The sequence below is a fragment of the Synchiropus splendidus genome, chromosome 5 (assembly GCF_027744825.2).
Source record: "Synchiropus splendidus isolate RoL2022-P1 chromosome 5, RoL_Sspl_1.0, whole genome shotgun sequence".
NCBI classification, from domain to species: Eukaryota; Metazoa; Chordata; class Actinopteri; order Syngnathiformes; family Callionymidae; genus Synchiropus; species Synchiropus splendidus.
This window is the reverse complement of record NC_071338.1, coordinates 10712138-10738954: the sequence shown is the minus strand read 5'-3', so window position 1 is coordinate 10738954 and position 26817 is coordinate 10712138. Positions and strand designations below refer to the sequence as shown.

General features: G+C 42.5%; 3 protein-coding genes across 11 annotated transcripts; all 3 read right to left on the bottom strand.

Moving 5' to 3' along the window:
- Positions 1-6: 6 nt before the first annotated feature.
- On the bottom strand, positions 7-2206 carry LOC128758844 (progestin and adipoQ receptor family member 4-like). Of its 3 annotated transcripts, none has more exons than XM_053865242.1 (3): positions 1923-2034; positions 980-1226; positions 12-788 (listed from the first exon to the last, which is right to left on the bottom strand). In XM_053865242.1, the coding sequence occupies exons 1-3, from the start codon at positions 1956-1958 to the stop codon at positions 355-357; spliced, it is 717 nt and encodes a 238-aa protein (XP_053721217.1). In that variant the 5' UTR covers positions 1959-2034; the 3' UTR covers positions 12-354. The 3 variants fall into 3 exon arrangements, with proteins under 3 accessions (XP_053721218.1, XP_053721217.1, XP_053721216.1); XM_053865241.1 differs by having other exon boundaries at positions 19-788; positions 980-1198; positions 1923-2202; XM_053865243.1 differs by lacking the exon at positions 980-1226 and having other exon boundaries at positions 7-788; positions 1923-2206.
- Positions 2207-2458: 252 nt separating this feature from the next.
- On the bottom strand, positions 2459-15091 carry cmn (calymmin). 6 transcript variants are annotated; one of them, XM_053865354.1, is made up of 48 exons: positions 15046-15091; positions 14926-14985; positions 14032-14076; positions 13899-13940; positions 13769-13819; positions 13247-13297; positions 13135-13185; positions 12990-13058; positions 12201-12251; positions 11678-11722; positions 11554-11604; positions 11396-11464; positions 11291-11329; positions 11138-11209; positions 11021-11065; positions 10893-10931; positions 10728-10769; positions 10643-10663; positions 10520-10567; positions 10427-10447; positions 10288-10341; positions 10111-10203; positions 9897-10037; positions 9644-9829; positions 7505-7552; positions 7352-7405; positions 7231-7275; positions 7017-7067; positions 6763-6810; positions 6648-6686; positions 6503-6553; positions 6044-6082; positions 5941-5979; positions 5831-5869; positions 5386-5433; positions 5226-5270; positions 4928-4990; positions 4697-4753; positions 4581-4628; positions 4422-4493; positions 4296-4355; positions 4093-4170; positions 3963-4031; positions 3822-3881; positions 3721-3759; positions 3367-3636; positions 2821-2877; positions 2459-2756 (listed from the first exon to the last, which is right to left on the bottom strand). In XM_053865354.1, exons 1-48 carry the CDS (start codon positions 15062-15064, stop codon positions 2752-2754), a joined length of 2829 nt encoding a protein of 942 aa, XP_053721329.1. In that variant the 5' UTR covers positions 15065-15091; the 3' UTR covers positions 2459-2751. The 6 variants fall into 6 exon arrangements, with proteins under 6 accessions (XP_053721329.1, XP_053721328.1, XP_053721330.1 ...); XM_053865353.1 differs by lacking the exons at positions 14926-14985; positions 15046-15091 and adding an exon at positions 14150-14292; XM_053865355.1 differs by lacking the exons at positions 14926-14985; positions 15046-15091 and adding an exon at positions 14150-14292 and having other exon boundaries at positions 3963-4028.
- Positions 15092-19206: 4115 nt separating this feature from the next.
- Positions 19207-26398, bottom strand: patl2 (PAT1 homolog 2). Of its 2 annotated transcripts, none has more exons than XM_053865884.1 (20): positions 26253-26398; positions 26112-26162; positions 25530-25683; positions 25154-25428; positions 25027-25092; positions 24901-24951; positions 24668-24832; positions 23935-24012; positions 23703-23851; positions 22701-22775; positions 22504-22627; positions 22310-22427; positions 22096-22202; positions 21957-22010; positions 20732-20874; positions 20506-20662; positions 20289-20420; positions 20123-20220; positions 19921-20061; positions 19207-19854 (listed from the first exon to the last, which is right to left on the bottom strand). In XM_053865884.1, the coding sequence occupies exons 2-20, from the start codon at positions 26133-26135 to the stop codon at positions 19821-19823; spliced, it is 2145 nt and encodes a 714-aa protein (XP_053721859.1). In that variant the 5' UTR covers positions 26136-26162; positions 26253-26398; the 3' UTR covers positions 19207-19820. The 2 variants fall into 2 exon arrangements, with proteins under 2 accessions (XP_053721859.1, XP_053721860.1); XM_053865885.1 differs by having other exon boundaries at positions 23935-24009.
- Between the last annotated feature and the right edge of the window lie 419 nt (positions 26399-26817).

The window sequence follows — 26817 nt, the reverse complement described above, 5'->3', positions numbered from 1 at the left end:
AAAAGTTGTCTTTTGTCTTTTTTTGCCACATTATTGTGTCAGAGTGGGAGAGGCTCTCTGCCCTGTGTCACCGTGTTGGTTGGAGGTCATCTCCGCCAGAGAACAAAAGAGGAGCAGAGCGTTATTAGGTATAAAAAATATAATTTATTACATTCTACTTATGGGTACTGGAATCCCAACTACTGCATTCCAATGTCTTCATGTCAAGTAGGCAGGATATTTAATTCATGTAGTTTTGGCAAGTATTAAACAGTCAATCCAGTCTTGTCAGCAGTCACTAGGACTAAAGTGCATTTAAAAAAAACTTTGGTGTGGAATCTCAATACCTTCTGGGCTCCGGTTCTACAATCTCACTCACTCGGTGGGACACTGGAAGGTCTTGATCCAGGCCAAGTCTTCCAGTGTGCCCCAATGCAGGTAGATGATGGAGCAGATGACCATGATGTGCATGATCTGGTGACTGTTGCCCCAGTTGTCGAACAGTCCTGGGCTGAAGCGCTCCGGGATCTGGATGATGTTGACCAGTCCTCCCAACACCGCCAGGGAGTCCATGATGATGAAGAGGCGCAGAGAGTTGGGGCTGCCCACGCCGCTGCCGTAGACGCGGAACAGGAAGAGGCTGAAGCGGAAGAGGGCCTGCCACACGAACGCTCTCAGGCGCAGGATGTTGGTGCGGGCTGTGGTGGCGCAGTAGATGCCGTAGACTGACAGGAGGATGTAGACCAGCAGAGAGGCCTGCTGCAGAGTCGGGTAACAGCGGAGGGTGATATGGATGATGGGCAGGGCACCTGGTGACAGATGATGAAGTCATGCAACATCTGAATGAAGGGATTCATTAAAGGATTGGAAATGGAGTGGCATTGGAAGTGACCCCCTGACTGGGTAGATCAGTATTTACAAGCTCAGTCTATAATGAATCACTGAGCTTGACGTATGTTCACTGCATGATTTAATCTACTGGAAAAGCTCATAGTCCTACCCAGAGTGTTGACAAGGCAGACCCCAAACATGTCCAGGGACAGCAGGGTGTCGTACACGTGCTCCCCTCCAATGTGGTTCATGAAGACATGGTAGACCACCGAACCTATTGTGGGACTGAGACAGGCCAAGTAGTGGACCACGCAGATCCAGACGCAGTCCACCTCCATCCACGGGATACTGAAGGGCAACAGCACCAGAAACAGGAAGAAGGGGACTCCTGGGCGGTTGGAGGAGAGACAGCGCATCTGCCATGTGTATTTGCATTAAAGCATACAAGGCTCAGAACACATTAACACATATTACTAACCCACAACCCTTATTTTAATCATATGCATGAATTCCTTTTTAATGCAACGCCCATCAAGCCCTGCAAAGGGACGATGTATTTTTCTGTTCAAATGGAAAGAAAAAAATTATGAATCGTAATGAATCACATTTAAATTTTTTACACCCAAATGATCAAAATAAAGTTGAATCTCTAAGAGCTTTTTTGTTGCAACCTTGCCAGAGATGGTTTGACGCCATTGATGTGAAATAATCTCACAGAAGTGTGAGGGAACACCAACTAGTTGTTAGTTCACTGTGATTCATTGTCAAACACAGTCTTGATAACGGTGCCATGACACACTGCAGAGGCCTCGACATCAGTCACAACCTTCGACCAGTTGCTTAGTGTTATTTTCATGAGACTTACTTAAGATTTGGTTTTTTTTGTGGCTCTCTTTGGCAGCCCAAGTTCACAGTGAGGATATTTCCAGGGCAGGGATTCGCAGATTACAGTTAATACCCCATATCCTCATTACACCCTCACAGGTAAGCTAGTAACAATCCATAAGTGAGAGTCTTCTTTCTTTCTCTGCGGCTTCCTGTTTATGGCAGAAGGGTACCTGCTTCATTCTCATCAAAGCAAGGCAGCAGTCAGAGTGAATGCGTGCACTCACCATGAGTGTAGATGTTGCCAAGCTCATTGTGCACATAGAAGAGGCTCCTGAGACACTCCTGGGCTGTAGACACTGGCCGGTAACCCGTCAGGACATACTTGTTAAACTGAAGATGCCGTGGAGTTTTGGCAAAATCCAGCAGCCTGGGACCTTTATGAAGCATCCTGGCTCTTCAAACACGCTCAACTCTTTACATTCCAAGCGATGAACACGACCATGATCGCGACTGTAAGTACCGCTCCTTGCGGCACATTAATGGACAGGTACGGCTCCAGCAGAGTGACCTGTTGAGCTGGCCAAGTGGCATGCTTTCAGACGACCAATCAGCCGAGGCCTCTTATTCCCTGGGATAAAGCTGAGGTAATCCTCACAAAAAGCCATGTGCGCGCTGCGGCTTCTTATAATAGCCCATAACTACTTAGAACTTAGCGTGTAGCATTGATAATCTTGACACACATTGGCTCGCAACAGTTCTCCACTCGGTGATTTACCTCTTTTAGAAATGAATACGTCTCAATTCCCCCAAGTTGGTTCCTTGATGAGTTTAATCAAATACTGTACAATAACACACAGGTGTTTGCAGCAAGTAGAAATAAACATTTCCCGTGATGAATAAATTAGACCAAGTAACATCATACTGCTGAATACAACAATCATTTCTCTCCTTGTACAAGTGCAGGTCACGCAGGGTCATGGTAAGATATATTACACGGATGTAGATCAACTCAACATGGTTGAAAGCTGGAACAAAACACTGATCTTAGGGTGAGGAACTCAACAGTCAGTGTGACGCAGTGGCAGAGATTAGGGTGTGTTCCGGTCCTTAGGTTTAACCTGTGGAGAGACCAGGTTGAGATGTTGTGCACTGACACGAGCGGCAGAGTCTGTCTATACTCACCCTGATAGCCACTGTTCCCCAAAAAGCTGTTCAAGTCATACTTTTCATCTTTGGCTCCTGAAGAGAAGAGAAAGTTTCAGTCGAGTGATGTGTTTTAGTGCTCTCTGTCTTTAGCGTAACACACCTGGATCCATGACATCACAATGGAAAATGAGCAATATTGCATTGAATTTATGCTCTCACCATCACTCCTGTATTTCTAACAGGGCTATGTTTGATCAATGAATTGCAACCTGACATCATAACAATGAGCTTCACCAAAAAAGTTCCAGGGAGCAGCAATTCCATAGGGTGAATTTGCAAGGAAGGACCTTCCTTTGTGTAATGATTTCACCGCTCTACTTTCCTGTCTACTCAGGGTAAGCCCCAGTGACACCATTAGGGGAATAAGGAGGAGAAAATAAATCAATAAAAAAAACGTAAAGGTCACGTGTAACTTTTGTGTGACCCTACGATTCAGATGTTGCTTATGGCCACCCTACTTGGAGGAGCTGGGGTTCCAGAAAAGACAATGCTCCAGAAATGTTAAAACATGTCTCGGCAAACCTTGTGGATGGAAATGCAGTTTGAGGTGCTGCTGAATGTGAATCTGGCGCGGCAGCTCCTGCTGATCGTCCGGCTGTTCGGAGTCCTGGGCTGCACTCAGGGTTTCTGCAGCCGTGGCGGTGCCCAGTGTGCGTGACAGGTCAGCCAGGTCCACAGCTCCGGCCCCAGGGACCACGTCAGGCGTGAAGGCCGACTCCGCGGGCAGATAGGACGCAGCAGATGGGTGGGAGTAGAGAGTGCTGGGGGTTGGAGCTGCTGGGAATGCAGCGGCTGAAAGTTTAAGTAAAGAATATTGTCTAAGTTAATCCGAAATTTAATATGCCCAGCTGATAGTAGCTTTTTTCAAATGTTTACCGTCTGGCTGCATTTTTCCATTCATATATCCTGCATCCTCTGGAAATGATAAGTGCACATCACAACCATTGTACTTGATACCAGACACCAGAGCTAGTTACCGTATTGTCTGGCCAACGTCCCGTCAGCCTCTACTGCAGAGGCCAGCGATGGAACGGCTCCTGCAGTCAACACAACAGCACAGACAGAAATGTAACATTCCATTCCAGAGTCCGTCTCAAGACACTAGCCACACTACGAACCATATTTCCCCCGTGACTTTGCACCATCGAACCCCTGAGACTGAGAAACATAAGGGGCCTCAGCACCTGCTTCACAGAGACCGTTGAGGTGATTATTTTGTCAATATTCCTCTCATTTGCAGATTCTCACCATAACTGCTTGAAGATTTTCCTTGTTGTATGAATCCAACAGACTCTGACTGGAACTGTGACCCACCCTGAGCAGCACCTGCAAACAATGACATGCATAAACTGAATTCTTATCGCTTTGGTATTGCTTTTAAACAAATCAATTACACTGTTAGCACAAAAGGTGCTTCTCTAAGAGGTCTTTATTTATTTATTGTTTTTTACCATATTTGCCTTGAGGAAGCTGAGCAGCACCCTGGGCTTCGGCAGGCAGTTGACCATAACCTGTGCAGGAGGTGAAAAGAGAGTTGAGGGTAAAAACATTCGACTAAAAGAGAAGAGTTTACTCACCATATTTGCCTGGTCTGTTGACCTCACTGCCAAGACCAAGAAGTTGGCCACCATTAGGAAAACCACCAAACCCTATAAATAATAGGCATGATCATAAATGGAAGTGGATTCAGTGTTCAGACAGAAAAGCTAGTGGAGAGAAGAGAACCAACAACTCACACTGATTGTATTGGCCCATAGCAGGGCTTCCTCCCATGCTTGCACCACCTGACAAAAGTTAAGCATTTATGAGTATATTCATTCATTTATTAGTCCATATAAATGTCTGAGCTCACCATATTTTCCAGATGATTTGGCTCCATGAGCTGGATTGAATGCTCCGGCACCATCACCTGAATGTGAATATTGTCAGAATAATGATGGAATTCTTTCGCAGTTCAAATAACATGTGCAAAAAGTGAGCAATCAAAAAACTGTACGTGAATAATAACAAAAGAATTATGCCACTGATGTCACGAAAGTTAAAGACAGATTTCATCCCTAAATTACTGCTTAGTTAGACTTACCGCTCTTTGCTGCTAAGTTGTTTCCTGTTGGAGCTGCACCGCCGAACTGCAACCCTCCGATACCTGAGTAAATATGAACCAGAAACACTTGGTCTCACACCTTTGAAAACTAGAGTGGAGTTTTAATGTAATCTGTGTTCTCTATGACGTTTTATCTTGTTGTTTTCAGCCATTGAAAAGTCATTTATTTTTAAATACATTCTCATGTAAAAGGCAAACACAATTTAAGTGTTCATTTCTTTGAGGAACTGTCAGTACCTTTAAGAAAGGGTGCCACGCGTAGCTTACCACCACTCACCGTATTTGCCGTTCGATGCTTGACCTTTTCCTGTTAGACCCATCCCTGAAAAAATATCAAACGGCTTTCAACAGAGGCATTGATTGAATTCATTACTTAATTGATGTGTTGTGTTGTGTTTTCAGTTCCAACAAATCCGTTTGGGAAAACTTCAACTGACCTCCATACTTGTTGCCAGACATCCCACCTGGTCCAAACTGCCCCATTCCTGTAACAATAGTAAAGAAATAGATGTGCGTCTTGTGAGATCATTCCATTTTATTGAAACCTTTAGGAAAGATGACACAGCCAACCTGGGTTACCAACAAGTCCAGTCTTTTTGGTGCATCCTTGTGACATTAATAATCTTTCTAATCTTTATTCCTAATAGAGGGCCCCCCAGTTCTCATTTGAAGCGGCTGATCTTGACGTTTGCAATAGTGTGTACCCATCACAGGATGGAGCAGTGGTGAACCTACATACAACAGGGCTCACTGATACACAACACTGGCTCTTAGCTTGTACTGAGCTGAGCTCACTGCAAACAGCAAGGTCTGCAGCCGCAGGAGGAGCTCAGTTGTATACAGAGGGTGGTCATAAAGTAAATGGCTCCATGTGCATCCTACCTGATTTCCCATTCGCTGAAGGTGTATTTGGGCCCAGACCTGAAAGTAAAATCAATATTATAATTTAGAATAGATCTAAAAATTGCCCTCCAAAGTCTAATGTCACTTACTTGCATAATCAGGTTGCACCCCGTAGCCATTGCCGAAGCCTGTGAACCCAAAAGAAACCTCAGCTTGGGGTAAATATGATGCCTTACAGATGAGAGAACCTACCAGATTTTGACTTCACTGGTTCACCCATTCCAGCGTTCCCTTAAAAAGAAAGATCAAGTCAGACCGCGAATACTATTCAAATCAACCAGGGATGTACTTGTGTGCTACCACTTACATGACATGTGGACCATTAAAATCTGAACTTAACATTTCAACTTGGTTTGTCTTTCGCTCATATTTGACTTAATAATTGCAAGAAACCAATGCAAACCGAAAAAGCAAGCAGAGAGCAGGGACCTCCTGGACACCTCCCTTAACAGGTGCTTCAGGCATGACAAAGAGGGATGAGGCCACTGGCTTGAGCCAACACACAGTGGAAACATTAAGCCTCTTGGTTGACCCAGCAACACCTTTGCTTTCCCCCAAAAGAGCATTCATGATTCGTCCTTTTCATTTTCAATTCATTTTCATTTTCTGTTTTCCGGTTCATAATTCAGATTTTAAACAGAGACAATCTACCTCCATAAGGGTTTCCATATCCAGCGCCAGGATAGATTCCTTGTCCAAAAGCTGAGATCAAAAATGGTGAAAACACTGTGTCAAAGTGCTGGTTCCATCGCATACAGTAGGCGAGTGAGTGACACATAAGGAAGGTGTCACCTACTTGGCTGGTTAGGTTTTCCACCGTAGGGATATCCGAGACCTGAGATCAAACAACAACAATTGCTCTTGTAAAGTCGATATGAGCAACATTTGACATAGAAAAGACTGAACTCTACCTGCTCCATATCCATTGTTAAGTCCAGGATATCCTCCAGCACCGTTTCCTTTAAATAAGAAATGCTTTAGTCTTCTATTATTTTCGCTCAAAACGTCATGCTGTCGTACTTGCATATAACATATATACATGTCATTATTGAGGCTCACATTCAAGTGAACCACAGCCCCTGTGTCACTCACATGTCACGCTCCATACATGCAGTGTTAGTTTGGTTCAGAAACAACAAAACACTGCAAGGCTAGAGAAAATTACCATTAGATTTAGCCCCAAATACATTTGGTGCACCAGTTCCTGCTCCGAAGCCTGTGGGGGGGGCAGCAGACAATTATCTACTATGTCACGGGAAGGACAGGACTCACAGGTTGCCAGCCACACACATTCACATGGATGGAACATATATTATGATGTCCTAGTTTTGCATTCAAAAGCAGACAGCAAAATTGAAATGAAACCAAATATGAAGCACCTTTGGTATTTGCACCCATTGGTGCCCCCGCAGCCCCATTGTGAGCTGAAATGACAGGAGTAGAGATCAGCACGTTTGCCATCCTGACAACCTCCGTCTGAAGTCCATTTTTGAATCTCACCTGGACGTGGTATTTTCATCCACTGTCCATTAGGAATTCCTGATGGTCCGCAGTCTGGAAAAGAATCAAGTTAACACGGATGTAAGACTCACCAGACTGGCAGTGACACTGGATGATAGGACAGTTACAGTGGGGTAAGAGAAACGTGCTCACCAGGATTGACTCCCTGTCCCTTCGTCATCCCAGATCCTTTTCCATGACCTGAATGTCAAACAGAAGAGCATTGTGTTAGAGCATGCTGCTACTTATGGATATTTGAAAGGTTAATGTCCACCCCATGCACAGAACAAAGACACATAAGACCAGACAGAAAAACAAACATGACAACAACAGCATTAAAAAAAACACCTTTTCTCCAGCGCTCAGATTGTTAAAATTATACCGCTGAACCACTGGAACTGTGAAAGCCTTTTCAGTCTCTTCTTATTCAACTCCTGAGTAAAAAGATTGATGTTCTACTTAAAAAAAACAGAGCGTGATTTTTTACTGAAGTATTAAAAGACAGCCTCAGAAAACATTCAAGGTTACAGTACAGTTGTCATGCAGCACAGACTGTACTGATCATCCAGCACTAGTTTGACACACACTGGTGAGATAACATCAACCCATGCACTAGTAATGTTAACAAACCCGACTCAAAATTTCAGTTTACCAGCAACCCCAGCTGTCCCTGAGGAGCCACCTTTGACCCCCGGCATCTGAGGTCCTGCCGCAGGGTTCGACTCCTCCTTTGTACCCTTGGGCACTGTGGTGGTCTCTTCCGGTACCGTTTCAGGATCCCCTTTGGTCTGAACCACAGAGGTACTTTCTGGGACGTCAATGTTGCTTCCCACCCCTAAAAGTTCATCACCCTCTGTACCATTTTGCTCAGGAACTGCATCCCCAGTCAAAAAACCTGGAGGTCATACGTTTTATTATGGGAATGGGATTTTTCAAAGGTTCATGAAGCAATCCTGCCTGAGAAGATTGTCAATCACATCTCAGAGATTGGGTCGGTCAAGCGGGGTGAGGGTGACAACAAGTAATGAGGTTATTGTGTATTCGTCTGTTGCCTTGTCTTCAAGGTTAAGGTACATTCTCAACCTCTGGGTTGGAGGTCAACCACCTGCAATTCAATCTCAAAATAATAACATGCTGACTCATCAATTGTCCAACAGATGTTTCTAACGATAGTCGACATACAAAGGTGGTCACTGTGCTTCATTACCATCATTCCTTCTGTCATGACCTAAAATTTGTTGCCAAAAATGCACAGTAGTGTAGTCAAGACCAATGAGGGGCAGGACCAAGACTGGGGCTCAGATCAAACTAAATACAAACAACTTTGTTTGTCGGTTTATTCCAATAAAAGCGTTTTAGTTCTTGACTAATTTTGGAAAAAACAACTACACTTTCTTTTGCAGTAAGAAATAAGTGGGTGACTCTATATGACTGATGGACTTGTGCTTCTGTCTTCTGTATTCAGTTTGGTCTGGCCCTCCTCATTGCTGCATTGCCTCTTGCTCCGGTCTCAACATGGTCTTGGCTCAATATCGACTACTACACTAATGCAGCGCTTCACATTTTGACTGTAACTAAATCTGCCTCACTATAGTCACCAATAACAACCCTATAGTGCTCCTACAATAAAAAATAATTTGGGTTGCTGGACTTCATTTGCTGAGAATTGACATAATAACATTCATAAGATACAGAAGCCGCTATACGATGTGTCGTGAAAACATATTTCTGTGATGACAAATTCATTTACAAGTGTGATGGTCGCAAGCTGGTTGATGTGATTGTCTCAGCCTACAAAGCTGCAACTGCTGTGTCCCAGGGAACTGAAAATGGCAGATCACTTAATAGTTCACGGCATCACAATGTACTTCAATCCAGGTCCAACACCGGCCGAAGTTGCACTGTGCCATTATCTTTGAGTTATCATTTTAGGAGAACCTCATGAGCAACCAGATCAGAGGAGTAGGTTAGGACACGTTCATGGCTACTAAGCCATGCACTGCCTGGACTGCTACTCAAGACATGGTTCAAGGGGTTCAGTTACATCTAGACCCAGCTATTCGTTATCATATGAAAACTATCTCTGCTTTAATGGAACGGCACAGCATTTAATGGCACTACAACTCAGACACTAGAAATGTAAATGTAAACTCATAAATGTAGTTTATAGCATCAGAAAGCAGCTGCTGATATGAAAACTAAAAACCTAAAACCTAAAACCAACTGCAACTTAACTAGATACGAGGATGGTCTGGAATCAATCAACCCTCTCTTACTGGTCAAAGTACTTGCCTTGAGGATGGGTCACAGGCTCTGATGCAGGGTCAACATATGGCACCACTGGTCCTGATGTGCTTTCTTTCAGACCCATTCCTTGTAAAGCAGTCAGGGCTGGTTGAGGCGTGGGTCCAGTGGGAAACATCGCTGCGGGTGCTGCAGTTGCTTGAGGGATGAGCTGTGGCTGTTGGTAGCCTTTTCCTTCACACACATCAGAAGAAAAAATCATGTTTTTGTTGAGGGGGGAGAAAAGACTGTGGACACAAACCTTGAGGGAATCCTTGTTGAGCTGCACCTTGCACTGTGGCAAAACTGGGTTGTTGTGGAGACTGAACTCCACCCTTGAAGCCCTTACCGTTGTACATATCAGCACCATTGGTACCCTGGCCCTGTGGCATTCCTCCAAACCCTGGGGTTTTTGAAATATAAGCTAGTTAGGTTTGACAGATTTGACATGATTTGTGATAAAGTGACTGACTTACCAGCGCCAAGAGTTTTGGAACCTTCACCAGGAGACACGGCGCCAGCCCCTTTTGTGACTTGGGTCTGCATACCTCTATTCGCTCCGCTGTAACCTGCGAACAGAGACGTTTTGGGATGCAATTGAATTTCTAACTGCTTCACAAACCCAAGAGTGGGATTAAATATATGAAACATACCATTGGGTTTACCTCCAACTCCACCAAGAGCAGCACCGTATTTGCCTCCCTGGCCTGCAGAGGAGAATCACAACAAATGTGCAGCTGCAAATAATGACTGACCACATTTATGGGCAAATATGAGGGGATATATTGTTACCATAGGGCTTGGCTCCATAACCTGAGATGAAACAGGACATGTATCAGAAACCTTCTCTCTCAGATAAGACTGAAACACCATATATGTGTGTACCGTTGGGTTTAGGTCCATATCCAGTAGGCAAAGCTCCAGCTCCATAAGCTGCAACTCAGACAAATAGATCAGCATTGTATTTGAATGAACTCCATGTCTTGAAGTGAACAGGTCTCGCTGTACCTCCTCTTGCGGCATTGTACCCTGTAAAACATTTTTTTTTTTATTTACAGGAATCCTCTTCAATATATTTACTTTTTTATCTTACCTGTCGGTTTCCCTCCGTACCCATTTGGCATATTTCCGAACACTAAATGAATCAGAAATACCTGATTACCAATATATAATTCTCTGTTTTTAGTGTGTAAATCTCAATGATCTACTATATATAGACATGCTGAGATGTGAAGTGCAAGGTGTGGCTGATGGTTACTTGGTTTTGTGGGCCTACTGGCAGCAGCAAATCCAAATCCTGGCAATATCAAAAAGAGTTATCACTGTGTTGGAATTGCATGTAAACCTCCAAACATTGATTTAGAGGTCCATTCAACTTGCCCTTACCATTCGCACTCTGTCCATTGGATGCACCAGCAGCAGCTTGGTAACCTGCACATAAAAAATGAGCCAAACCAAATAAATATGATTAACATCCAACATGTACAATGCTGACAGTTTCACCTTGTTTTGGCCCCTTCATTCCTCCGTTACCAGCTTGAGGACCCAAACCAAAGCCAGTGCCCCCATTGTAACCTGATGTTCAACACAAAAAGTAGTTAATCAAAATTATATATATATATATAAAATGTTCAGCTACAACAGTTGTGTTCTCACCTGCCATGGGTCGCGCACCATAACCATTGCCACCAAAAGCTACAGAGACAAGTCAGAGGATGACTAAAGTGCAAACGACGACAGTAGTGTTTTGTAAGCACGTACCTTTCCCTTGGTTGCTGGCAAGCTGAGGAACTCCCATCCCTCTGGAGGCCCCCATGCCCAATCCTGCACCTATAATGAAAAACCCACATCAGATTCCATAAAATGTGACGGTGTGAACAACTTGTGAGGCAAACATTTGACATGGCAACGTAAATTACCTGCTCCATATGACGGATTTCCATATCCTTTCATCGATTTACCTCCGGCTCCTGGAAAATATAATGAGTCAAAGTATTGCTTTGGAAAATAACAATCCTGCAGATTCAGATTCTTATTTTATACCATTGGGTTGTGCTCCATTGACTCCAGATGCAGACGACTTTTGACCTGTGAAACAACAGCAGCAGTCAGGAAAATCAATCAAGAGAGTGCAAACCAAACTGTATTTGATCCAAATGTCACTCTGGCACAAATACTGAAATGCCCCTATCTCCTAATGTAAAAGAATCATTTCCTGATTCTTTTTCCTGATTAATTTCATTTCAAATTTCCGTCAACCCAACACCATTGAAAACACAACTCCCTTGGCAGAGGTAATAAAACATAGTCATCTCACGATGCATACACCAACCACGTGAGGTGACCCCCACTTAGAAGTGAAACAGTTCCTCACGAGGAGTCAGAGCTAAAACAGTGGTGTAAGAAAGAAACACTGTGGTGGACATTCTAGCTCCCTCCTCTTTATGTTCACTAGGTCAGGGCATGTAGGTATCTGACATGAGGCACAGCCAGCAATGATGCCTTATCACCGTGAACCATTTTTGGCCGGGGGTCGTAATGTAATGACTCATCTAATTTGACTTACCATTGGGTTTAGCTCCATTCCCTCCCAGAATTCCAGTTCTGGTACCAAAGCCTGGAACAGCATTTTAGAAAGAGATGAAGGGTTTTGAGTTTGAATGAAGAGTTTTCAACCACATACAAAGATTTACAGTCAACAGTTTTAAGGAGCCCTGGTATGCTTTACCATGCTTTAAGAGTATCATGTAACATATAAGTGTAAAGAATTTCTGTTCCTCCATCTCTGACAAATTTGCTGTAAAAATAACAAACTGACACAATACCCTCCATTTCGCCAGTACCTTTTCCTCCTGTTTTCAATTATTAGAACTTCCATCACAAAGCTTGTGACCCGAAAACCATGGTCACAGCATTATTGTTTTCTTTAAAGATGTCACTTACACAAACGCAGGATTTTGCCTTGTACCACTGAATACACTTTGGATCTAATAATAATAGAACATCTCCACACAGTAACAGTGCTCCTCAAATCAGAGTATCATCAGGGAGTTGATGTGATTTGAGACAGTTTTGTTTCTGTGATATATATCTGTGATCAGGTGAAAACAGAACGTACTCAGAGGCATGGCACATTTGCCATGTTTGTATTTTGAGGGAGGCTTCCATTTTGTAAAATGTAACTTCATATAACTTTAAAAGTGCAAACATTAAAAAAATATGTTTTGATTGATGAAAAAATGTAAAATAGGACCCTTTAAACACCAATTTGGTAACTTATTTTAGATTGTATGGTGGTTAGATTAGATGGCCTTTATTCGCCCCACAGTGGGGAAATTCAATGCATTATAGTTACCATTATTCATCTGTCCTTTGTTTCCTCTGTTTCCAATGGCACCTAAAGCAGCAGTGGGGACTCCATAACCTGAGAGGAAACCTGAGTTTTGACAAAACCATACACAAACTACTATCACACGCATACACTTCCAAAACCAGCCTACCATTGCCTTTGGTTGCTGGTCCGCCAAGTGCTCCACCTTGCGCTCCAAAGCCTGAAACAGTTATGAGTTGTTAGACTATTTGTGTATGTTTTGAGGACTAAGTGCCAAGTACCATTGCCTTTAGTTTGTTGTCCGTTAGTTGTTCCTGCTTGTCTCCCGTATCCTGCGAAAGCAAGGTCATTAGATTAGAATGGCCTTTTGTTGGTCCCATAGTGGGGAAATTCAACGAAGAAAGAAAGAAGGAAGAAAAAAAATTACAGTTGTTGAACAAAATAAAGGCATCAAAATAAAATAAAAGCATCACATACTCATAAGTATAAATACATATACGCTGACATCAGCATATAATGTTTTTAAACATGTTTTAAATCAAGATGCTCCCAAATGTCATGAACACCAGGGAGGCTAAAACAGGGCTCATGGAACGTTGCCCGTTAAAACCAGTTAGAAGAATCATTTTCCCTGATGGGAAAAGGTGAACGCTTGAATATGTCAGTTTGTGAAGGCACAGGCTGATTTTGGATGTAATTTATTTTGACACACGGGTCAATTTCCTTAGGTTTGATAAGCAATAAAGTGGGATCAAACGGAGCACCTTGCAGTGCACCACTACCAAACCCATTCCATATCTTACCTTGTGGTTTTCTTCCTTGTCCTTTGTTCATAGCACCGGCTCCTCCGTAGCCTTAGTAGAGAATTCACAAATATGAATGCTAAACATTCTATATATGTTCAGATTAGCTTTTTCTTTATTAAAAACTCACCTTTTATTCTTCCATTGTTTACACCACCAAGTGCTCCATAACCTTGAAGGAATGAATGCCAGATGGTTTCAGTAGGTGGCATTCAGAGGGCATGCAACAAATCGAGCAAATGAAAATAATAAAATGGAAATACCATTAGGCTGCAGTCCATTAGCAACTCCTGATGTAGCGCCGTAGCCTAAAACAATGAAAGAAAAGTCACATTTATTCAATATGAATTTGCTCACATTTTCAAACCATTTTTAACTGACATGTATTATAGAATATTTTCTGATATTTCAATGGTGGAACGCTAAATAAATCATGATCATGAGATAGATTTTGGACCATTACTTTACAGGTCCAAAAATGAAACACAAGAACACAGCTCGCTGCGTCTTCAACTCATCATAAGGGGTCAGACGGCAGTCACACACTCATTTGCTTTAATGACTCAATTAGCGACACACACAAAAGACTAAAGTCCAGCACCGTTCTAACTTCAAAACAATCATACCACCTCCCTCAGAGTGATGTCACACCAAGCCTGATATTGACAACAGCGTTTCCAGATAGGATTTGATCATCTCCTACTGTGGTGTTTTAGAAGTCATTTGGTTTGTTTGAATCTGTTTGCACACAATGTCTCTCAACAGACGCCCAGTCTGTGATGTCATCCCCCGCTGAAGCCTCTTGCTCTTGCTTGCGATTTAACCTCCACCTGCCCCTTATAAGCTAACCACAATACTTTCTCGTATTTGTCAGCATAGTTAGACAGCAGTTAGTTGCTTACAGCATGGTACCTGAAATCTGTTTACAAAATAATTAGCTTTAATGCAAAAATTATTTAGGAATTATTCAGAGCTGCAATGCCATTTCTTTGGCCTTTTTTTTGCCACTTTTGGTCTTTGAGCTAGAGCTCAATACTAACAAGTGATTCACTGTAGAATGTCCTTAAAGACAAGACGTGTCGACTCATGGCACATAAATCATACAAATACTTAAATAAAATAAGGATCTATTTCTGAAGGTGTTATCAGCACCTTACCTGCAGCCTTGTTAGGGTAGCCGCCGTATCCATGTTGAGCACCCAGAGACTGACCCACACCTTTGAGAGGGAACACCATTCGTCAAAAAATATGCCATTATCAAGTGATGTATGATTTACCTTTTGATGGCATCAGCATCCTCCCAATACCCCCTCCGTTCTGTGGTTTTCCTAAAAAAGAATTCAGTTGTTTTCAGTGAACTTGCCACGTGCTGCAATTTTGTCAACATCAAAAGTGAGCAACTCACCATTATTTTGTGGCAACTGTCCATTAGATACTCCTGATGAAGCTCCATAACCTTGACCGCAGGAAATGAATCATTTTATTATTAAATTATAGTCAGTTATTGTACATAAAATACACTCTCAGGGTAGGTACTATAGGCAGGTAATTTAGGGAAATATCTGTCAAGCTAAAAAGAAGAGTTTGGGACACATTTATGAATTATTCATGAGAATTCTTCCACACTCATTACATTTACCGTCAGTGCACTGGAACATAAAGCAAAATAAAAAAGCAAACACTACATTCTTCAGAAACAATTAGTGCAGGCGATGCTTGTGTTTACTAGGCAATTGGTTTAAAGGAATTGTTGAGGCTGTGCACCTTTGACACCTCCGTTATTCAAGCCAGCTGTTGCTCCATAACCTGAGAGACACGAATGCAAGTAAATTAGAGAGAGAATTATTATTATTATTATTATTTTTCTAATTGCTTCGACGGAGATGCATATACCATTATGCTGTGGGACTTGTCCATTGGCCATTCCAGATGTTGCTCCATAACCTTCCGCAGAGAAGATGCATTAGAAAATATCATGTTAACATGTTTATAAGCGTTGAAATTCTATCTTGCAGTGGGAAAAAGGCATTCACAACGATAGACATGGGAGAGAATCATCTCTCAATAATTGTTTTTGTGAAATACATAGGTAATTTTGAGCGTGGGACTTTGTTTTTCTGGGTGAAAATGAGCTGTAGAATCAAGAAACACTGTGGTCAGCTTTCAGTTGGGCGACCAGTTTTCGGTAAGTCCTTAGACTGGGTCTGGTCGTGAAGTCAATGGAGTGACTGTGCTCGAGCAGTAAAAGTACTCTGCTCCTTCCTTGCGCTGGGATGTTACATTTAGACGCCTGCTGCCACTCAAGTTGAGCTTCCTTTGATTTCTCCTGGCCTGACTGCAGGTCAGATGACAAGTGGTCATGCAGCCGCTTCACATCATCACACGAAAACTCTGCAGAAGGTCGGACACTCCTGACAACTCATGGAGTGTTGCTTAGATTCCAGGTTAACACGATCATCTGAAATTTTACGAGCAAGCCAGAGCATCTGCTGGACATCGATCGTCTCTGCCTTTCATCAGGAGACGCAGGAAGTTACCCAGCGCCGTTACATGCTTTGAATGCGCGGAAGACATAAACACGCAATTGTTAAATATGTGTCCATGTGATTCAATGTCAACTCAGTTGTTAATGGTTAAAAGAAAAAGGATATTTTTACTTTGTGTATTGATTTCACCTCTTATGATAAACCCTGGCTGAATCACAAGAAAATAACTTTGTTTATTTGAATTAAAATTTTCTCTTTCACTTTCAGCAAATTTTATTTCATCAGATAAAATATATATATATATATATATATATATATATATATATATATATATGACTTCATTGCTCCAATCAATCCACACTTAAAGACAAGTGAGTGACAAATACAAACATTGAATAATCAAAAGTAAATCATTTCAAATTTAAAAATATCCCCCCTTCATAGGTTCATTAAAATGAGCTTGAATACAGGCCTCCCATGGTCACAACACATTTTTTGAGAAGCAATGTTGAAGAGATGGATGGAGAAACATCAGCAAAAAGATACATGAGTGGTCCATATGCATCACTCACCCAGGGACAGAGTCGTCTGCACCAGCCAGAGGAGCACTGCACTGCGAAACACTATCTGTCCCGGCATGCTGGACTCGGAAGAAGGAAGTCTGCTCTGGAAGGAGTGCGGCCGATGCTCTGGTGTGGGAACGGTCCCCTGAGTGACGGGGTGTAATATACCCTCTGGCCAGAGGCGCCCCTCCTCTCACCATCTTATGAAACCCCTCTCTTTAAACACTGGAGACACTAAATGAGACAAGGAGCCAACACACTAATTGACTTTTTAAAGTACATTGACACTTGTGAAGCAAAGGCTGGGAGCCATGATGGACAGTGACTTATGAACTCAGGAAGACAGAGTAGTTTCTATTAGTTCGTGAAGGCAATGGCAGTCAAAACAAAACAAAATATACAAATAAAATCTGGACAGATGGTGACACTCAGTATGGTAGGTGTTTGGAATTGGTTCGGCAAGTCGTGTTGGGGGGAAACATGAATGTTCTATATCAAATATAAATGACATTTTAAAATTATTCTGAGATTGGTCGGTTTCAAATGTGTTTATACCCAAAACATTGATTTTGATGCGTCTTAGTTTTTGCGTTGAATCTGAGAATTAGAATTATTTCTAACCATTACAATACTGATTTCAATAGAAGTCTTCTGCTTCTAAATCATCCTCAAACCACTGTTTGGCCCTCCATCCAGTTGACTTAAAGGCTTGAAGACCTTATGTTATGACACTTATATCAATATTTTTGGCTTTATATTGACTTGTCCTGGTTTTGAACAATAATGCTTCTGTGCCTCAATAAAAACATATATAACATATATAAAACGGGAAACATACTAGATTGTTATAACATGGAACCAAGAGTTTGAAATTGTCAAAGAAATCTGAAATACTAGTTTTCCTGCAAGACATATTTCAACCAAAAACCTTTTAATCTTAAGATGATTAGTCTTCGATAACAAGAGAGCTAGAAAATTGATGTGATGTTTTGGACTAAAGGTAACCAGTGAGATCTATGCTCACCAGAAGCATTTACCCAAAGTTTTTGTTTCCATGGAGACACGAGTGCTGCCTGTTTTACTACCAAGAAAAAAAAGGGGGAAATATATCTCACCCTTAACTTAGATTCCTCACCTAAAGGCCAAATCCTCTTCTTAGGGGGTCAAGGAGAGGTTGACAGTTCACCTCCATCTCACTCAGACCTCTCACATACTTGGCTGCAGCAACTTTCTCAACATCTTCTGCTGCTCACCACATGTTTGCACAACATTGACTGGGCATTATTTATTCACTTATTTAAAACCTGCTTAAGATTATAAAGCTAGCAGCCTAGGAGCTTAGCTTCAACAAATACACAGACCTGGCTAAGCTGTATCAAATATTAGCTGCGACAAAGGATATTATGCAGTTGCTGTGGTTGAAGTGAATGATTCGCCTTTTCAAACAGTTGAAGTACGTTTGGGCTGAATGTAGCATCAAGTTGGCAATGAATCAGGGACAGTAAGTGTGTGTTTTTCCTCGACATGCCAGTGATGTGTATTCCAGCCAGACATGTTTGAGATGTTGGCAGAGAGCTTGGTTTGGTTGCTGCCAAGAAAAACTAGCAGATAAATACAGAGCAGGGCTGTAGAAATGGTCAGACTTGCTGGCAGGGACTTAGAAAAATAAACAAGGGAAGCAGATGACACACCACCACTTGTCACAATGAAGAACCTGGGCCAGAGTCTAATCCAAACCACCGCTGTATTCTGAATTAGGTTTACCAAAACCATGAACTGAATCTCTCAGAAGACAGTTGAAGACGTCCACTTGTGACCGTGCTACTTGTATGTACCCATTGTCTGCATCCACAGGTGGATGCATTCCTCATTCCGCCATTCCCAAGTTTGGACTCATTTTCTCAAGCAAAGCAATTGCTTTTGCAGCCATGGGTGTAAGGATTGCAATAGTGTTTCATGCAGAGGGGTTTGCCACAAACAAGAAGTTAAACAGTACAACCAACCTTTGAATTCCAACCAGACTGAACGTAAAAGTAGCACAAACTTGCTTTGGAAGGAGCCGCTCTCACACACCCAGCCAAAGACCCTCTGTCACATCTAGATTGATGTCGGGAATCGCCATCGCGGCGCGAAGCACGTTCCACAAAAGCAGCCTTCTGGGTTCTGACCCAACTTTCTTACATAAAATCAGACAAGGAGCAGAAAGGGCCGTTATTTTCTGCATGACATCCAAGTGTCCCGCTTCCTGTAGCACTACCTCCAACTTTGCTTGCATTTCCTCTTCAGGAATGTCACACTCTGCTGTCCCAGCACAGAGTAGTCCTCTCATCACTCCAGGAAGGTCTGGGAAACAGCTCTGTATGGCACCGATGAATTTGGAAAAACAAAATACTGAGCAATTTTTTTTATTTATATTGCAAGTGCTCTACAAGGGTGCAATTTTAAATTATTCCTGTTTCCAGACAAATACAATAAATAAAATTCCTATACAACTGAAAACATTTAAGATGGAAGATTACATCAATACAAGCATCGCTACAAATCTATACACACGTCGAGTGTTTCACAAGGAGAAAAGAAAAAGAAAAAAAAAGAAATGCATGAGCCGTACCATCCTAATATAGTTATGACAAAAATATACTGCCTCAGCTGTACAACGACAAATGTTTTCCCCTGGTAAACAACGTCCCTCAAACTCATGGAGTGACTTGAAAATTGATGAACGTGCACATGCAAGCTATTGTTCAAAAATTCCACAATCCAACCAACGCAGAGCAACGGTTGCTTCCTTCGGGATGAACCGGAGTTTGGTGAACCCAGCATGGAGACCAGAGAAACCCAAATAAAAAGGGAAACAGTACTTGGGAGGTGCAAAACGTGAGGGGAGGAGGGATGAGGAAAAAAATAAAAATGTATTTTACAAAGTTCATGAGCAGAGTTGCTACAATAACTCTTGCACCAATGAGAACTCGATCAGCCAAACGTCTCATACCACCATCCAAATTAAGACGGCAGGGCCAGATATCCTGTTGCAGACCTAGAGACAGAAATGCAGTCATGCCACTAACTGGGCTTTAAGATTCGGGAATCTGACGCCACTTACTCCATGTTGCTCTTCAGCTGATGGACTGTGCGCTTGTCCAGGTATCGGCAGAAGAGAGTGAGCAGGTTGGACGGCAACAGCAGCGGCTCCACTAGCGAACACCGAGACAGTTGCCCGGCCACCTGGAATATCGTGTCAGTCCTAGAACAACAGATAGGTTTTAGAGGAAACCAGCCAGCACATTTAGAGCGTGGACTCTCACCAGGACTCAAAGTCCCCGATGCTTGGCTCCAGAGGAACACCTGAGGACAACAGCTTCTCTCCTTGGGACAAGAGGGCGTAGAGCAGAGACAACCCAAACTGGAAGAGGAGTCAAGGATTCAGGAACATCATGATGATCTTGCAGTCAAGGGGATCTCAATTCAGACCTTGTTCTGACATGCCAGTGAGAGGCTCTCATAGTTTTCATTTGAAGTCAGATCTTTAAGGACCTTGATCAGCTGACTGAATGACAGGGAGCCAATCACATTCCGTAGTGGAGGGTACAGCACAGGAAGAGCCTGAGAAGACAGGCAACTGAAGTAGCTGAACAGTCACTGATCTTCTGAGAGTCCAAAACAGAGACCAACAAAGGAACCCATGTACCTCATCTGCGTCACTACTCATCAGCAACGGCAGGTTCAACGTCACAATTCGCAAAATTCTTTGAGCCGATGCAGGTTTCAGGAATGGAAACAGCCTGGCGATGAGTTTTTTGCCTTTGGACACCAACAGGAAAGGAAGGAACTCCCCTCCCGAATCTCTATTCATCATGAGATTAAAAGGTGAAGAACTGCAAATGACTCAACGTACAAGTGGCATGTCAACTTACAGGGGATCATAGTGTTGCATCTGTGAGTAGATGCCCTCCACTTTCCTCTGCGTCTTCTCTTTTAATCTTCTCTCTTCTACTTCAGACAGCACGGTTGTCTTCACCCTCTCCGTTTCCTCAACCTCCAACAGCACCATGAACAACTGCAACATGACAGCACCAGGACAACATATAGAACTTGCTCACCTAAGAAGGAAACCATTTCTATCCTCACTGGCCACATTATTGGATGCATCCATTCTACGCTCAATAAATGCAAATGTGTGTTATCTCTCACACGGCAGCAGCAGCAAGTTGATACTCTCGAGATAATTATTTGCAGACTGAAATGAAGAACTGACAGAATGTCTTTCTGCCCGAGTACACAGAACGCAAAATATGTTTGCACGACCGAACCTTGAACATAAAGAAGCAAAACAAATACTGCCCTGTCCACGATGACTTTCAAATTATCACATTTTGGTGAAAATAAACTTCGGGTGTAGTAGAGAAGGAACCTGACCTCAAGGATGTGCAGATGATGATACAGTTATATTACACAACATCACATCCTCACTCCTAAGGTGTCACTTGTTGACAGTTGAGGAGCAGACTTGAGTGTCCAACTTAGAGCTCGACTTATGGTGCCAAGCGTCAAGTACATCGAAAAGTCAGTACATCGAAAACAAATCTGAAAGCTAATGATTGTCAACCTCATCCCTCATCGCAATTGGCCTGTTAGGGTTCCATAATATTCCGTTTTCATACTTGCGTCTGCTTTCATTGAACAGTTATCAGTCACATCCATGTCCTTTCCATGTGTAGACATTTTTTTTGGCATATTCTTGTTTAAATTTGGTTATTTCTGAACACACTATAGAAGCAGCATCCAGAAAGGTGCGAACCCTACTCCTAACCAAACAAAAAAGTATCATTCTGAAGTCTAATAATTTTGGAAGGAACACTTCTGTGAGCATCAATGACACAAAAATGGCTGGCAGGTCCGACTGTTAGTCCAAGCAAGGTGAACCAACGGTAGGAAGTGAGTGCAGACCGCAGTTTAACATTTAGGGTTGATGACCTGCCAAAGTCAAACCAGTCAGGAGCCCCTAGTTTACCACTTATGTTCTAAGAGCTCCCGTGACAGTGAATTTCTCCCTTATGAGATTAATAGTCTTCTCTTAAATGGTTTTGATATCAATATGCTTTTCCTCAAAGAATCATTAAAAAAAAAAAGCCAAAATACCTTTTCTATTTTGCTGAGGACGTCCAACCGCTGCTGTCTGGTATCCTTTTGATCCTAAATTGCACAATCCAGCTTGTATAAATAAAGGCAATTCTGTATTTTTCTGTATGTACAATTGTACTTTCCGACCAGTTTTTACCTCAACGGGACTGTGAGCTTGAACGGCATGAACTGCACCAATGGCCCGGCGAGGGGAGTAACACGTGGACACTGCGACTTGACCCAGAGAGCCTTCGATGTGGACAACTGAAGACAAAAATAATAAATAAATTTCTCTCATTTCTGTTGCTAGCATTAACAGGGGGAAGGGTGCATTTGAAAAAGTGACTTGTTGGTGAGGTTTCAAGCACAACCTGGGGTGTAGGAGTCAGTTTTGGTGATGTACGGTGTAGTGAGCTTTGGAGGTTCCCTCTTGCCCCGAACACCCAGTTCCTCCTCAGCTATCTTCACTTCCATACGTCTGTAGTATTCCTACAACAGGTGCACGTTCAGGCACAGTCAGAAAGATGGCAGCCAGAACTCAACCGCATGTCCTTCCTTAACAAACCTGGTAGTAGTAGTCCTCCAGATAGGGATTCTCACTCTGCAGCTGAATCATCTGGAGTCGAGTGATCCATTCCTTTTCCTTTGCAGTCATCAGATTGCAGTAAGGATCCCAAACCTCAGATTTTCTGTTAAGCAGACGAATCATTGAAACATCTCAAACATCAAACCAGGCCTGTATGTCGTTGACGTCTCACACACCTTTGGAAGAAGCTCTGTTTTTGGCTGAGTAAGCGCTTGTGTTGTGGGTGAAGTTGTGTGACTGGACCTGGGTATCTGCAAACACAACACAGACGCCATCAAATCTACTCAGATGTTACTTAGATAAAGCCATCATAAACAACCATTACAATATTCACAGAACCAGTGTTTACTCAACATCTGTGCAACTCTTGACTCGGAGAAGTCCATTGCACTGACAACAGCTCAGTATCTGTCGTACCATTAGGTTCTTACCACTAACATAAATAGAATAAGGAGAAAGCAGAATAAAAAAGGCACTGGCTTGTGGGTAGTAAAACTAGACCTGAAATCTCAACATCAGCAAGTGGTAAGTTGCAGGCAACATGACAGTTGACTGACTCACCTGCTGTGGAGCAAATCCAAACATGGGTTAGTTTGGAAGGAAAGTACTAGGGTGTACATCAATGCACTCGCGATACTTGATTGTGCAATTGATATTTTTGCTGAGATATCGCAATACTTGATCGTATCGTGTTTAAGCGGGCTATATCAAGATTTAATACATAGAAACTTTGATATGCTGCTGCATTCGTGACATGTTTAATACTAGCATTTTCTTTCTGTACACTGAAGTCTTTTTTTTATAAAGGGAGCGATTCGTTCCTCTGTAGGACTGCCAAATTTAACTGAAAGTCGAACTGGACTGACGTCATAACAATAAACCCGTTTTAATGATGAAAATATTTCACGGCATTATTTGATTCCCCCCTTTAGATGATGCCTCTATAATGGTACTGCAATGTATCGTATCACCACTCCTGTATCGGGCAACTAATTGTATCGCAAGATACCTGTCAATACACAGCCCTAGAAAGTGCACACATTTCTGTAGCGCTTTGCTAGTGTTCAAGCCACATCACAAATTAGTTTTTCTTTTCCCCAGACATTTGATTTACAGTTTCTTGAGAAAGTGCAGTGACAATCAAACTTCAGGAAAAGACCGGTGATGTCATCACACACCTGAATCGCTGCACTGGATTTGAATGTGGACTGTTATAGTGGGTCGGCCTCGGCGAGTTGGCACCAAAGCGAAGTTGCATCATTTTGGGAGGGAAGGATCGAGGAGTTGAGGGACAAGGCCGGTTTGTAGGAAACAGAAAGCCTCCATTCTAACATTGAAAAAAAACAACAAAAAAAAAACATTGAAATCCATTCATGAGAGAAGCAACTTTTACTTAAAAATGAGGAAAACCTGATGATAATGCTGCTGTTGAGGTAAGCGGTGGCGTGAGAAGAGTGGAGACTGAGCTAGCAACGCTGAGTTCACCTGCTGGGAAAGTGAAATCAGTTGCAATAAAAGAAACCTGCACTTTCAAGCAAGTTGACATTTTTAAAGGTGCCCTACTATACTTCTCCATGTTGAAGTGTTGTCCACAGTGTTAAGATTAAATGGCACCTCAACATGAATGATGTTCATCCATTTCCTAGTCATTTAGTTTTAAAAACAGCAAATGTGACTCAGACCCAAAATGTTACAGTTTGTGAAGATGCTTTCTATCACACATTAACACAGTTTGGAATGGCTTTCAATGACACATTAACACGTTTTTTTAATGAATAAAACGGTGCCCTTCATGTTGTCCACAACAAGACAAACATATGACCTAAGGGAGGAAGAGAAGATTGTGACGCTGAAAAACAAGACTGCCAATTTAAACACTTCTGTAATCAATATTTTTGATCAGTTGAAACCGGAGTCACAAGCATGGCTCATATTGAGTGAGACAACCTTAAACTAGATATAACATTGTAAATACAAACCTTTAATTTCTTACTTTCATGCAAAGCTACTGTTATTAGTATGAAAGATTTGATTACCAAAGGAAAAAAATACAATAGGGCCCATTTAATAGCTTGCAACAATGTGTCAATATGGGAAAAATACAAACTTGACTTGGCTCAAAGCTAGGCATTGACGCTTTCACCTGAGTGGGGTCTCTTTGACCAAACAGTCTCCGGGAGTAGAGTCCTCTCGGATCCCCTCTCCGGCCACTGTAGGAGGAGACTGCAGGGTAGTGCATGTCCAAGAAGTTGGTGCGATGCTGCCCCCTGCCTCTATGGCCGTCGATCACACAAACGATGGCGCTGTCCTGAGAAGCAGATTTTTAAAAACGGACCTCACAGTGGAACATTAAACATGAGCTTTCATGGTCGGAACCTGAAGAATTGATCCTGATATTTTCCTGCTCTTCCTGTAGGATGGTGTCCACTACAGGGAAGTGTGAGAGTCTTAGTAACGAGAGAACACAAGAGGGTAAAGAGAGAACAAAGGAGAGCCACTTGCGTTGTCATCGTCAACAGCACTGCGGTACATAGTGTTTCCATAATCCACAATGGCACTGTCGAGACTCTGAAAATGAATGAGCATGAGGACCCATGTGGATAAACTGCATTCAGTTTTGTTTAGTCACCTTCAGGCTCGGTGGGCCCTCCACCATCCTCACTACAGCTGGATCCTCAAACATCTGGCCCCGGTCCAGGCCACTTCTCCTGATCCTACCTCGGCCCCTCTGGGCCACAGGAGGCCGGGAAAAATACTGCACCCTCTGTTTGGGTGGCGATGGGGTGCTCTGGATCAGTGCGGGTCGCTCCTCTTCCAGAAAGGACGGCGGGGGAGATGTCAAAGGAGGAGGTTCTCCAAACTGAAGAAGGCTGTCGCTAGGCTCTTCAGTAGTTCCAGTGACATCTGTAAACATGAAAATGTTGTCTACAAAAATGGCCACCTTCGTACACAGACACATGATGCAATTACCTAAAGAGTGCGTGCCAGTCGATCCAGCCACTTACCCATCCCAAACGTCTCTTCGTTGTAGATGTTGATGTCCTCGTCTTCCTCAGCCATGGCCTGCAGAAGCTCACTGTCCGTGTTCATCTCCTCCTCTCCATCGCTCCACTCTGCTCCGTTCTCCGGCCACTGAAGTGGTGGCTCCTTCTCTGGGGTCTGAGGACATTTCTCTCCAATGTTTTCCTGATAGCACTGTAGTTTTTCTCATGACGTGCCGCAACATTCTTATTGCTGCTGTCTAATATGGCAGTTTTGCAGATTTAAGATCACCATTTTTGTTTTACATATAGTCAAGAAAGACAAACCCATTTGTGATTTGTGAAGTGTGTCAGTCACACAGCACGAAAAGTCTTAATGTTCGTTCCAATGAAGCAGCAATTCCTGTCCAGTAGTTGAAGCATGAGTGCATCAAATGTATTTCCATTGCAGAACACCCTTCATTTCAAACATGACTCGATCATTATTAAGGGCCACTGGCGTGGCCACGCTGTACCTGCCCGTGAGAGAGGGCTCGGAACTCATCCGTTTTCTTTAAATAATTATTTAAAAAACAGCACTAATAAAGGTAAACCAAACCAACGGACCTGTTGCTGCTCTGGCTCCTCCATAATGGGCGTCGTAGAGGTTTTCTCCTCCTGAAAGTGCGCAGACAGGGCGACTCCTGTCGACACCGTCGTTCTCCAAACAATCGTGAAGGAACCTCATCACCGCTAAATTGTACTCACCTGTGCACGCGTTGACGTAAACGCGTGGTCAGTTGGTTGCCTTATTGTTCATTTCTAGGTAGTTTCCGTTTTGTTTTGTTTTTTTAACTGAATAATATGTCGTTGCAGCAAGATTAGTACAGAGCGTCCATTTTTTTCCCATTAATTTCACCAACTTTATGTAATAAGTGAGAAATATTGACACCTAGCGGTCAAGACTCTGAACAGCATGTCATGTGACGTTGAATCGCTACAATAAAACACTGTCACTAGTCTTTTTTGATCCTGTCGCTTGAAATAAGTAATCATGTAAAACGTGGATGAAAGAAGTTGCTTTATTTTTTATCATAAATATAATATGATTAAAAAAAATAGATCATATTATATTTGATATATAATATGATAAAAAAAAAATCATATTCTGCTGACAGGAAAAGTAGAATTGCCAGCCATTCTATATCAGAGATAACATGGGTATTTTTTTAAATATAGATAATTCAATTTATCTCCCCTTTTTTATTGTATTTTATTTAAGTGATGATTGTTTGTCTTGTCAATGTGTCAGTTTACCTAGTTGAGTGAACAT

Bases quoted from the DNA above. Each gene is read 5' to 3' on its own strand.
- LOC128758844 (XM_053865241.1), bottom strand. From the start codon at position 2,085: ATGCTTCATAAAGGTCCCAGGCTGCTGGATTTTGCCAAAACTCCACGG. The intron at 1,199-1,922 runs GTGAGTGCACGC...CCAACCGCCCAG, and splicing joins TGGCAACATCTACACTCATG to GAGTCCCCTTCTTCCTGTTT. The intron at 789-979 runs GTAGGACTATGA...ATCTGTCACCAG, and splicing joins CTGCCTTGTCAACACTCTGG to GTGCCCTGCCCATCATCCAT.
- cmn (XM_053865354.1), bottom strand. The intron at 10,664-10,727 runs GTAAGATAAAAA...AATGTTTTACAG, and splicing joins GTACGGAGGGAAACCGACAG to GGTACAATGCCGCAAGAGGA. The intron at 7,406-7,504 runs GTGAGCACGTTT...ATTCTTTTCCAG, and splicing joins GGGACAGGGAGTCAATCCTG to ACTGCGGACCATCAGGAATT.
- patl2 (XM_053865884.1), bottom strand. From the start codon at position 26,135: ATGGAGGAGCCAGAGCAGCAACAG. The intron at 25,684-26,111 runs GTCCGTTGGTTT...AAATGTCCTCAG, and splicing joins AGGAGCCAGAGCAGCAACAG to ACCCCAGAGAAGGAGCCACC. The intron at 22,776-23,702 runs GTGTGTGATGAC...TTGTGTTTGCAG, and splicing joins AATCCAGTGCAGCGATTCAG to ATACCCAGGTCCAGTCACAC.